Source organism: Cervus canadensis, chromosome 30 (genome assembly GCF_019320065.1).
Source record: "Cervus canadensis isolate Bull #8, Minnesota chromosome 30, ASM1932006v1, whole genome shotgun sequence".
Taxonomy (NCBI): Eukaryota; Metazoa; Chordata; class Mammalia; order Artiodactyla; family Cervidae; genus Cervus; species Cervus canadensis.
The window spans coordinates 35,685,838-35,697,687 of NC_057415.1; the positions used below are offsets into that span (position 1 = coordinate 35,685,838).

The 11,850-nt window shown below is 49.4% G+C and overlaps 1 protein-coding gene across 2 annotated transcripts in view; it reads right to left on the reverse strand.

Annotated features, from left to right (window-relative positions):
- Window positions 1–10,661, reverse strand: part of WHRN (whirlin) — an 89,008-nt gene extending 78,347 nt beyond the window's left edge. For both annotated transcript variants that reach the window (XM_043453052.1, XM_043453049.1), the window contains exon 1: window positions 9,165–10,661. In XM_043453052.1, coding sequence (XP_043308987.1) covers window positions 9,165–9,782 — 618 coding nt within the window. In that variant the 5' untranslated portion in view covers window positions 9,783–10,661. The remainder of the gene's footprint in view (window positions 1–9,164) is intronic.
- Window positions 10,662–11,850: the final 1,189 nt, after the last annotated feature.

Below are 11,850 nucleotides of genomic sequence, written 5' to 3' on the forward strand. Positions count from 1 at the left end.
TGGGGAACCCAAGAAGAAAGAGGAAGGAGGCAGAAAAGAGAAGAAGAAAAGGATAATGATGATGCTGGGTCCAGACACACCAAAGGACCCCACACCCTCTATACAGGGCCAGGAAGACAGAAATGGAAGAAGGAAAACCCATCCCCAGCTACTTCTGAGCAAAGTTTCTGATAGCTGGATCACTTTTCTATTCTCTTCTTAATCAGAAACCTCTTAGTGAAGCCTAGAACACCATTTCAGAAGTGGTTCAAATAAATTGCAGAGTTGTTGTTTTTTTTTAAGAGTGGATGCCCATGTTGTCAAGTTACCACTTTCACCTGTATTAACTGCTGAAATGGGTTCTGCAAAACAGCTCTCTCCTCTGCCTCCTCATCAGGGCCCCTGGGGGGCCCATCAGGGGAGGATGCTGGGGAACAAGGCTGGGGACACAGCTGACCGGGGGACAAGGCTGGGCTGTCACACACTGGCCTCTGGGCCACGCGTCTATCTTACCTCCCCACATTTTTAAGGGAGGTCGAGACATACAATTCCACTCAACCCCTGGGCCTGATTACTGCTGCAAAATGAAAACGCAGATGCTGACATCCAGATAGGAGCAATTACATTTTTAAAGAAACTGTCTATGTGGGAATATTGATTACATTCAGTAAATGACTCTGCAATTCAAACAGTTACGATGGAACACGAGAGCCTCAAGTTCCAATATTTTCTTCCAAATGCATTTTTGCTTTTTTTTTTTTTTAAACAGGCACAACAAAAAACTTTCAAAGCCAAGCAAATTCAGTCGATAACATTTTTCACTTCATTTCTTGCAGTGGGACCTCCATGGCCTTATTTCTCAAACTTTTGATGTGCAACAGCGTCAGTAACCCGTTTGTGAGGGCGGTGAGCCGGGATCACCCATGGCGGAGTCTGAGTCACAGAGAGGCAAAGGGAGTTAGCTGCCCAAGGTCACAGCCAAGTACACTCTCAGATGAACCCAAGTCTATCTCCAAAAGCTACCTCTTGGGTACAGACCTTCTTTCTCTTGATTTTCCAATATATCAGCTGACCTAGCACATCTGGAATTGTGCTCTGAAATAGTTAAAGATGGGGACAGGATGGATCCACGTCTCTGATCAAATCTTTATGTGACTAAATGGGGGTGGGGAGGGGATGAGGGGTGGAATCCAAAAGAAAGACAGGCTTTCCAAACTTCAGAGTGGTTAAGAATTGCCTAGGGTGCTTGCTGGGCTTCCCTGGTGGCTGAGTGGTAAAGAATCTGCCTGCTAAGGCAGAAGATGTGGGTTCAATCAGTGGCCCAGGAAGCTCCCCTGGAGAAGGAAATGGCAACTCACTTCAGTATACTTGCTCGGAGAATTCCATGGACAGAGGAGCCTGGTGGAGTCTATGGGGTCGCAAAACGGTCAGACATGAATTAGCAACTAAACAAGGGGGGCCTGTTAATTTGTGAATCACCTCTTCTAAGGCCCCAACTCCTGGATGTTTGAAAACACCTTTGATGTCACTGTACTCTCTTCTTCCCTGTAGCATGCATCTTTAAAGTCCTGTAAAGAGGACATCTTGGGACCTGTTTATGGGAGGCTGATGTATTTGCTTTGCATTCAAAGTTGAGAGAATGCTGATATTATGAAAACTCAGGTAGAGAGGAAAAATAACTATGAAACTGGCTGCCAGCTGAAGCAAAGCCACAGCCAGTTTAGCAGCAGGAACACAAATTCTCAAAAGGGGAAGGAGGCAAAGGGGCTGGGACTGGAAAAGAAGAAGAAGGGGAAAAAAAAGAAATTATGCATTCTCAGATAAAGCAGCTTTGAAACACACATGTGATTAACAGAAACTTGCCCTTCACCTAAAATGTTGAGGTTTCTTGAAACCCGCCAGAACGGTGTTTCTTTTTTTTTTTTTTTTAATAACAAAAATACAGAAGATACAGAAGATATATCTCACCCAAAATTGGTTCATTGATTGCTTCAGAATGCATAAGTGCTTCTATTTTGGAAGCTCACACAGTCAGGCTGTGGAAATAACCCACTTTTGGGAATGTGATTTTAAAATTAAGAGCAAAGTGAAAAATAAAATAACTGAAGGGGTCTCATAGGGTAGACTTGGGGGGTAGAGAATGGGAAAAGCTATTGCCCACCAAGTCAGACTACACTTTTTTTGACTTTTCACTGAAACAGTTTCCTACTTAGCAATGTTTTCACACTTGTTCAGTCATTTGATCCCTACAGCCCTGGGAAGGAGGCAGGTGGGAGATTGCTGTTGTTTAGCGGCTAAGGTGTGGTCAACTCTTTTGCGGTAGCTATGCCCATTTCACAGTTCCAAAGCTGAGGTTCAGAGAGTCACATGATCTGCCTGCAGCCACACAGCCGGCTTCCTGGTACCCGACACACCAGAGTCGATGGCTTTCCTTGAGTTTTCTATCCAGCACCCACTACACTGCAACCCCCAGACTTTCTTAAGCTATTACACTTAGGAACCTAGGCATCCTGAACTCTCCAGCACGGCATTAGTAGTAAGAGCATTCCATTCATTCGGCAAATATTTATTTATGTATTAAAACACCTACTGTGCGCCAGGCACCATGGAGGTATTGGGGTATATGAGTGAGCAATGCAGATCAAATTTCGGTTCTCACAGAGCTCACTTACAGTGGGGAAGGCAGATGATAAACAGTAAAATGTCCTTCTAGTAGTGACACATGTTCTGAAGGAAATTAAAGTAGGTTATAAGGATGGATGCAGGGTGGGGGGTGGGTGTGGGAGCGGGCGATGCCTTTGAGAGCGTGGCAGGGACGCAGAGGCAAGCCAACGTCTCTGCTCTTAAAGCAGTTGGTGTCCTGTGTCCATGAGTAGTTCCAAGTCTCCCTCATGACTCCCTGAGGGCATAGGCTGTATATATTCATCTCTGATTTCCAAGCACCAGCCAGTGGCCTGGGTGCAGTAAGTGCCGTTCAGAGCGCCTGTGGACAAAAGACTGTGCCTGAAGACAGGAGGACTAAAATACACTACTTTCTCTGGATGTGTGAGCATCAGACTCCCCACTTAGTCAAATGAAGCCTTTGAAAGACCCCTGAATGTCAGGCACAAAATGTGCCTTTTTTTTTTTCAAAATTTTTATTTTATTTTATTATTTTTTATTTATTTTAGTTGGAGGTGCCTTTTGCCTGCCTTCCAGCAGGGGGCTGGCACTGCTTTCTAGGAGGATGGTTGTTTAACCCTAGGGCTGAGTTCCGGGCTGGGGAGGTAAGGCAAAAGGGCCACTTAAGTCCTGATCCCCTTGGTGACTCCCGGCTAGTCAATTTTACCTCCTTGAACACCAGCCCCCTGACTTCCCTGCCTCCCCTGGGAAGAAGAAAGCATGAGGCAAATAGTATAGGCACACACTAAGCCTCTTCTCTTCCCAACAGTGTTGCGGTGATGCAAGGTTAAAATACAAGTGCACCGGCCCCACGGGGCTGCCTCCTGCAGTGACGCCAGGAGTGCACGGGAACGGAATGCAGAGTCTGTTTCCTGCTCTTTGCATCCTTTCCATCCGCCCTGCTGGAAAAGTAAAATGGCAACGTCTGCAGCCCAGGAATCTTGCAAAGGTGGCTCCCACCCTGGAGGGGGTGGGGGGGCGCAATTAGAAGTCCATGTGAGCCCTACCTTAACATCAGATTCTTGCTTGGGGGTTTTTAAAGAAACAGAAAGAAAAAGAATTGGCTTTGAGAGATCTGTATTGCAGCCTCCAGCTACCTCTAGCCATGAAATGCCATTCTTCTCATCAAATCCTCTGGTCTGGAGTCCCTAAACGGTGGAGACCAGACGCTGTCCTTCCAGGTCATCAAAGAACCTTGCGGGAAAGCCAGTTGAAGCCTAATCCCCATGGATGACTGCTTCAGTGCAAAGCCCTTTGGAGGACGGCAGGGGGATTACAACTCGGAGAAGCATGTGTGCGGTGAGCACAAGCAGACAGGCAGGCGAGGGGCTGCGTGCGCTTGACAGGTGCATACAGGCTGGAGGCAGGCGGAGGGGGGAGGCAACAGCACGGACAGAATCCAATTGGTCGAGGGTTAAGGGATCATACTTATCTTTGCAGCTCCATCCACATGACGAATCTGTGGCAGGTAACAAACATCGCTCGTTGGTCGGGAGGGGGTGGGGTGACAGAGAAACGAGAAGCTAGCGCTGGAGTGATTCCTATATCTCTTTCCTGTCCAGCTTAAAGTCAGGAGGCAGGAATCGTCTACTATAAAAATAACAATTATGAAAAAAAAAAAAAGGTGCTCTCTTCTACCCTGCAAAATGCTTCTTTGATTTGAGCAGTAAATAACCAGTTGAAAGGCACCATCATTTTCTAAAACCTTCAGGATCTACTTGAGCCAAATAAACACACAAGGTTAAATTAAAGAAATGGACTCTCTGAAGGTACTGCATCACACTCTGGATTCAGCAAGCAAACATCTATTCAATAAAGGTTTTATTAATAGTGAGCTTTCAACCTGTCATGGCTGGCAGGACTCAGAGGACCCAAGAATGAATGCAGGGCCAGAGGAAAGTCTGTGTGTCCCCATGAACACATTAGCCAGGGTTTTCCAAACTGGAAGACAGGAACGAGAGAGGGAAGGAGGAGCTGAGTTTCAGACACCAAGTTGGAAGCGGTAATAATTTGTCATGGCTTCAGCTAACCGTGTATAATGTGAAAATGACAAATGTGTCGTTTAGAATGTGCCGGACCAAATACAATAACATATTATCATGGGCAGATTCTCCCTGGATTATTATGCGAAGGAAGGGAGGGTGTGATAACTCTAATTAAATGAAAGGGCCAGCCCCTGTTTCAAACTTCTGGAACATTTCGAATTCTATTATGTTCCTTGGATGTACCCAGCGGTGGTGGGGGGTTGGAAATTCAGAGACTGTAATGAAGCTGTTTTGATTTTTATCGAGATGAAACACAGGCATTTATACACACATCCCAGTAACACGGAGATACCCCTCCCTTTCTCCTACCCCATGAATCAGGGACTCAGAAGGCAAGCCAAGCGGGTGAGTGAATTTGATTTTGAATACTCCTAGGGTGGTGCTGTGAGCGCGACAGTCCTACTGTCACTTTCTATGTACGCTGGAAAGTCACACGGGCTGGTGTTCTTGGGCTGAGGGGAGCAGTCAAGTTCCTATCAGTACAGTGTGTAAGCCACCAGTTTTTTGATTTCGTAGCAGGCTACCCAAGAGTGCCAAGGTTCTTATCTCCCAGTCCTCAGCCAACTTCCTTTACTCTGCCTTCAATGAAAGCAACTCCAAAAGAACAAAAAAACCCCCACCGAATTAGACTTCTAAATGCCTTCTGGGTAGTACATATGAAGCAAATCACAGACTGTCTGAGCTGGAAGGGACCGTGGGCAGCCCCGGGCTCATCCGCCCAGGACCCAGAGAGGGTCGGTGACCGGCCCAAAGTCACACAGCAAATGTGCAGCAGAGTCCAACACAGCATCCGTGGTCTGGGGACTTCTTGGCCAATTTATCAAGCATTTTTGGCTGAAAACCTTGGAAAGGTCTTCTTTTTTGTTAGTATTGGCTTGGCTCCTGTTCGTTCAAGATAGACTTTTCAAAAACCCAACGTTTCAACATAATTGCAAATAGTAGATGGCTTGCCTTATCCACGCCTGTCACTGCTGATTTAGCAAATAGGCTTCAAGAGAGGGCCGGGAGCTTCAGCAGACAGAGGATAAAGTCCTCCCTAAATTTGCTGTAACGATGGATACTTGATTTGTCAGACAGAGAAGTGGAAGAACCTTTGTATATTCAATCTCTTCCGTTGACTGAGAGGAGGTGACCCTCTCTGATTCATGAACTATTAAGTAAGCTGATTTCTAAAATTTAATTTTCTTTTGACACACACACACACATACATACACGCGCGCGCGATCTCTCCTTTGAGAAGCTCAGAGGATCTTTTCCCCCTTTCTACCTGCAGAAGAAGAATAAAAATTTTAAGACTGAAGCCATATCGCCTCAATAGCCAAGTGTCTATTGGCAGGTGAACCGAGAAGGTAAAGGTGGCATATATTTACATACAATGGAATATTATTCAGCCACTAAAATAGGAAATCTTGCCATTTGTGATGACACAGATGAACCTGGAGGCATTATACTAAGTAAAATAAGCCAGACACAGAAAATGTTGTATGATTTCAATTATGAATGAAATATAAAAACGTTGAGCTCACGAAAGCAGAGAGGAAGATGGTGGTTACCAGGGTCTAGGGTTGGTGGAAAAGGGGAGATATTGGTAGAAACTTCCAGTTATGGGTAGCTTCTGGGGACCATATTTATTAATAATAATTCTAAATTGTATTCTTAAAATTTTCTAAGTGTTTACATCTTAAGTATTCTTACCTCAGAAATAAAATAACATGTGAAGTGATGGATATGTGAATTAGCTTAACTGTGGTCATCATTTTGCAATATAAAGGTGGTCAACTATCCCATATCCCATTGTATACCTTAAATAACCCACTCCAGTATTTTTGCCTGGAGAATCCCATGGACAGAGGAGCCGGGCAGCTACAGTCCATAGGGTTGCAAAGAGTCAGATATGACTGAAGCAACTTAGCATGCAACAACACACCTTAAATACATACAATTTTAACTTGCCAGTTAGTTACAGTTCAGTAAAACTGTGGGAGGAAGCAAAAAATAAATAAATACAGTTGAAGAGGAAAAAGGAAAACATGTCTCCTACTAAAGGCAACGTGGTATCCAGGAACAACAGGAAAAGGACAGAAGCAGAAACACTGATGCCATTTGAATAAAACCTGAAGTTAAAAATCCCTGCACCATAGCTTTTAAAGAGGGGCTGGCAGTGCAGAAATCCTGGTTAAGGCAGTTTGTACCTAGTGGAGAAGCTGGGGCTTCTTTGGGCTTTCAGTTAAGGGGACTTGGCACCCTGAATTTTGTGGAAATGTGTCAATAGCTGCATGTGTTCTAAACTGTCCCTGAAACCCCCACCCATCCTGCATGCCTAGGGCTCCTGAGGCCTCTGAGATGAGGTTCCGCCTCCTCCGTTTTAAATTCCACCCGTGGAAAGTCCGTCCCCCTTTCGCCCCTGGAGTTAAGGTGACACAAAGCTGCTCATTTGCCTGTTGCTTCTGAAGGGTCCAAAGGGGCGTGTTCCAGGCAGGTTACACGTCTGGTGTTGGCCAGGAGGAAGCGGGTCACCCGAGAGGATGGTGTTCCCCCAGCCTGTGCAGGAAAAGTGACAGGAACAAGGAACTGCCTGGCTCCCACTGGCTCCCACCTGTCCAAGGGCTGTTCTGCTCCGATCAACCCCTCCCTATGGCAAGGAGAGTTCTGGAGCTTCAAAAGCTGTGCCCAGTGAGTTTAGGTCTGACTCTGGCGGCAACAGGAATAAACACACGAGCTAAGGCCTGGTGCCCGCGGGCAGCAGCACTTTGGTGTAGTGGTGGGAGGTTTGGGGGAAAGATGCAGAGCGCCATCGACAGATGGGGAGGGCAGAACGGAAACTCTGGAGCAGCTCCAGCCTCAGAGGCGTGGCTGAGTCTGGGGTGGGAACTGAAGGGGCACTTGGTGTTTTTAATGCCCAGGTTTCCTGAGGCCTTTCCCAAGTCTATCACCTCCTGACGATTAAGCTACCCGAATCCTTTTAAATTGCCACTCAAACTGAATCCACGTTTATAAATGACCATTTGGATCAAATATCTTTCAAGTATAAATTTGTCATCTGGGAACTCCAGACCTTTCAGGATCAAAGGCTAATGGATTATTTCTTTTTTTAAAATACGTGGAATGTCAGATAATGGGAAGAGATGAACTGTTGGGGGGCAGGGAGGAGACAGGAGGATGTTTGCCTGGAAACCCAGAGGGAGCTTTATCCTCCGCACCCCCAAACAGTGTGAACTCGTCAGCCTTTTTCTGGGAGCAGCAGAGAAGTTTCTAAAATCCTCCGGGGCCTCCCTGAGGGTCAGACAGGTCAGGAAGCAGAGAGAAGCCAAGGTGAGAGGATGGTCGTGTCCCAGGTGAACAGTCAGGAAATGAGCTCTAGAGGCACCTGATCACAGGTCATTCATTAAGCAGCCCAGGGACCTCTGCTGCCTGAGTGTCTCCCAGCAGCCTGTGGTCCCTCCGCTGGAGTCCAAAACACCTTCATGGAGGGGACCAGAGACCGGAGTGAGAGATGGGTGGTGAGAAGCTGGGTCACAAGCCTGCCCAATCCCCTGGGAAGCATTTTCCTTGCAGAAGCAAACTGTGTCACTGTTCCTTTTTCCCAAAACTCTTCACTTCTTGACACAAAGGTGGGGTATGTGTGTGTGTGTGTGTATGCACACAGGGCATGTGCCTGCAAAGCATCCCTGAATCCACACGTAAACCAAACACAGTCCCATCTCCTGCCTCAACAGAATTTCAATATCCCTGGGCATGAGATTAGCAAACGCATACATTCCTCTTAAAGAGCATGTTAAATTCCTAAGAGTTAGTTGTCATGAGGTTATTTTTCTCAATTAACAGACACAAAAAGCACAATTACTCTCAAGGGGCTGGGAGATTTATTCTTGACATTCAGACAAACATCCCCTTTCCATCAAGGTTAGGGACACTTATGGTCCAAATGGAGAACGAGAGGTTCTGAGGGACCTGTCCCAGGATACACAGACTGGTCCATAAATATCAAGGTCAGGCCAGAGCTCTGTGGGTCACCAGCACAGCCTCCTTGGACCACTCTGGAGTTAACAAAACTTTCAGGAGCAAAAGCCTCCAGGATAATGAGAATAACAACAGCAGAAGGGGAGCTCGCCCACTGATTACTAACCATATGCCAAGCAGACACAGTATCTCTTTTAATGCTGGTAAGAATCCTTTTCCCACTTTGTGGGAATCATACCTTTGCAGGAGCGTTTGATAATGCCTGTCTCCCGCACACTAGCCTTTATGCCCCATGAAGGCAGGATCCATGTCTTTTCGCCCATCACTATGTCCCAAGTGCCTGGTATCTATTTGCTCAAAAAAAAATATTAGATGTTCGTGTTTTAAAGAAATACTTGTAAGAAAAACGGGGCCCAGAAAGGTCAAGCGATTTGACTAAGGACACACAGCATGGAGTTACTACTAATACGAAGTGCTTCGCCACTCTGCCCCGAAGTTCACCCCAAAGCAGAGCCCTACCTTGACGGCCTCAGCGTGGGTCACTCGGGCCAGGGATTTGTCGTTGACACGCAGAATCTGGTCCCCGACTCTCAGCCCCTCCTTCTCGGCCAGAGAGCCCGGCTCCACCAGCGACACATAGATGCCCACGCCATGCTCCGAGCCCCCGCGGATGCTGAAGCCCAAGCCCTCGTGGGCCTTGGCGCGCCGCAGGCTCACCAGACGCACCTCCCCGGGCCCCGCGCCGTCGGGGCCGCCCCAGGCGGGCTGCCTGGAGGGGGTGGTGGCGGGCAGGTAGAGGCCCTCCGCCGTGTACTGGTCGAAGAGCAGCTGGTCGGAGCGCGGGATGACCAGCCGCAGCATCGGCAGCAGGCGCCGCTTGACCGGGCTGTCCAGCAGCACGCGCAGGGTGCGCACCAGGTCGAAGACGTTGCGGCGCGCGTGGTAGGCGTTCAGGCAGTGCGTGAACTGCTCCCGCTCCGCCTCGCTCAGCAGCGCGGTCAGCGCCTGGTGCAGCTGGCGCACGTTGGCAGATAGCAGTCGCAGCCCCGCGCCCCCGCCGCCGCCCGCCCCGGCCGCCGAGCCCAGCGAGCCGGTGGAGGACGAGCCCACCGACAGGCCGTCCAGCGGCGCGTTCATCTCCCCGCCGAGGCCCGGGCGGAATCGGGGCGCGCGGTGGGACAGCCGCGGCACTCGCCGGCACTGGCGCGACAGCTGGATCCCGGGAGCGCGGAGATCACGGCTGGGAGTCTGGGTCTGGGAGCTGGGGGTGGGGGGTCGCCGGGGGGATGCCGAGACAGGGGCTGGATCCGGGAAGACCTGGAGAAGAAGGCTGGAGTCCAGGTTTGGAGGGCACGGAAACCGTGCCTTAATCCTGGGGAGGATCGCGGAGACCAATGCTAGATTCCCGGGCGCGCGAAGACAGAGGGGGTCGCGAAACTGGACTCGGCTGCGCGCAGAGACGGCGGCTGGAGTCCAGAGGACGCGGAGACAGCGGCTGGAGTCCCGGCAAGGCGGAGACGGCGGCGGGGTCCCCAGGGACAAGGAGTTGGCGGCTGGAGCCCGGAGGTCGCGGAGACTGCGGCTGGAGTCCGAGGGGACGACGAGAGAACAGCTACATTCTGGAGGGCACAGAGACCCCGAGTGGCCGGAGCCGGCAGGAGGGGCGCAGCAAAGCTGATCGCCCCGTCACACCATACCCGGGGCTCCCCCAGCCGGGACGCCTGTTCCTCTCGGGCTGGGGGACCCCGGAGTCATAAATTGGGGTGGGCGGCGCTCTAGACCCTGAGTCTCCAGGATCGCAGCGGGTGGAGCCGCGCGGACGTCCGGCAGGGGGTGCGAGGCATGTCCAAGGCAGCCCCGGGATGCAAGCAGCCCGGGGACCCCTGCGCCCCTGGACCGCCCGCGCGCAGACGGAGCCGCGCGGCCGCGAGCCCGGACTTTGAGAACTGTTGAGCCGCCCGGGGCCGATCTTCCAGTGAGTTCCGACGCCGTCGCTGTCGCTGTCGCCAGCCCAGCCTAGGCCCCGCCCCTTGCCCCTCCCCCTCTGTAACCCCCCCGCACCCCCCCCCTCGCGGGCTCTTCAGGAAATGACGTCCCGCCTCGCGCCTGGCGGTTGCCTGGAGACGGGGTGAAACAGTCCAGCCCCAGAGAAGAAAGGGGTGAAAGTGGGGGTTAGGGGTGGGAGGAGCTCCAGGGTTGATGAGAGTTACCCCCACTTCCCCAGCCGGTGGCCGAGAGGGAGGGGTGTTCCTCAAAAACTGTGCTCTTTCACGATCGAGGCATGTTCATCTGGATCGCTTTGGAGCAACTAGCCGGTCAGCTAACTCACAATTGTGGGGGAAAACAACCAACGTCTTGTCCCTAAAATATTAAATGCCTCAGGCTCAGTTTTCTACCTTAAAACCTTGCGGTCCCCTCTTGCACGCACTAACATTCAAGTTCATGTGTTTATACGGACTATTGTTGAGCACCTACTGTATGCAAGAGATCTGTCTCTTCAAGCATATTCGGTATCTGTGGGGTCCAACTCCAATGCAGGGCTAGATCAGACTGGACCCGTGCCCAATATTCTGTAGGTACCAAAAACATTTTCACAAATATAAAGTGGACACGACACACACATGGGCATATGAAATATAAAAGTTTAAAATATAAAATATTAAAGTTTTATACAAAATATTAGAAGTTCCAAATTAGGTGGGTGGATTGTATCAATGTCAAGATCAGAGTTATGATCTTGTCAACATTAGGAGAAACTAGGGGAAGAGTGCATGGGATATCTGTGTATTATTCCTTACAACTGCATGTGAATCTACAATTATCGCAAACACTTTAAAAAATGTGTTTGAAGAGTGTTGGGGAAAAACTATTCTGTTCCTTTCCATCCCAAGACAAATGGGAAGATTCTCCAAGGCACCCTCTCCCCCAAATATAATCTAAGGGCACTCATTCTGTCCTGACTCTTGTGCTGAGTGCTGGAGACTCCAGTTAAAAAGATGAAATCTTTTACCTCCAGGAGGTTATAGTCTAGCAGGGGAGAAAGCCTACATAAATAAATAAAGTTAAAAATCAGAATGATAAGTTGTTGCAACCGCCGAGAGAGCCCAGGTTTAGGGGAAGAGAAAATGGCCAGGACTTTATCAGTCAAAGAGCTGACACCTGAATGAAGGGAATGGATTTTCTTTTCTGGACCACAGGGAACCAT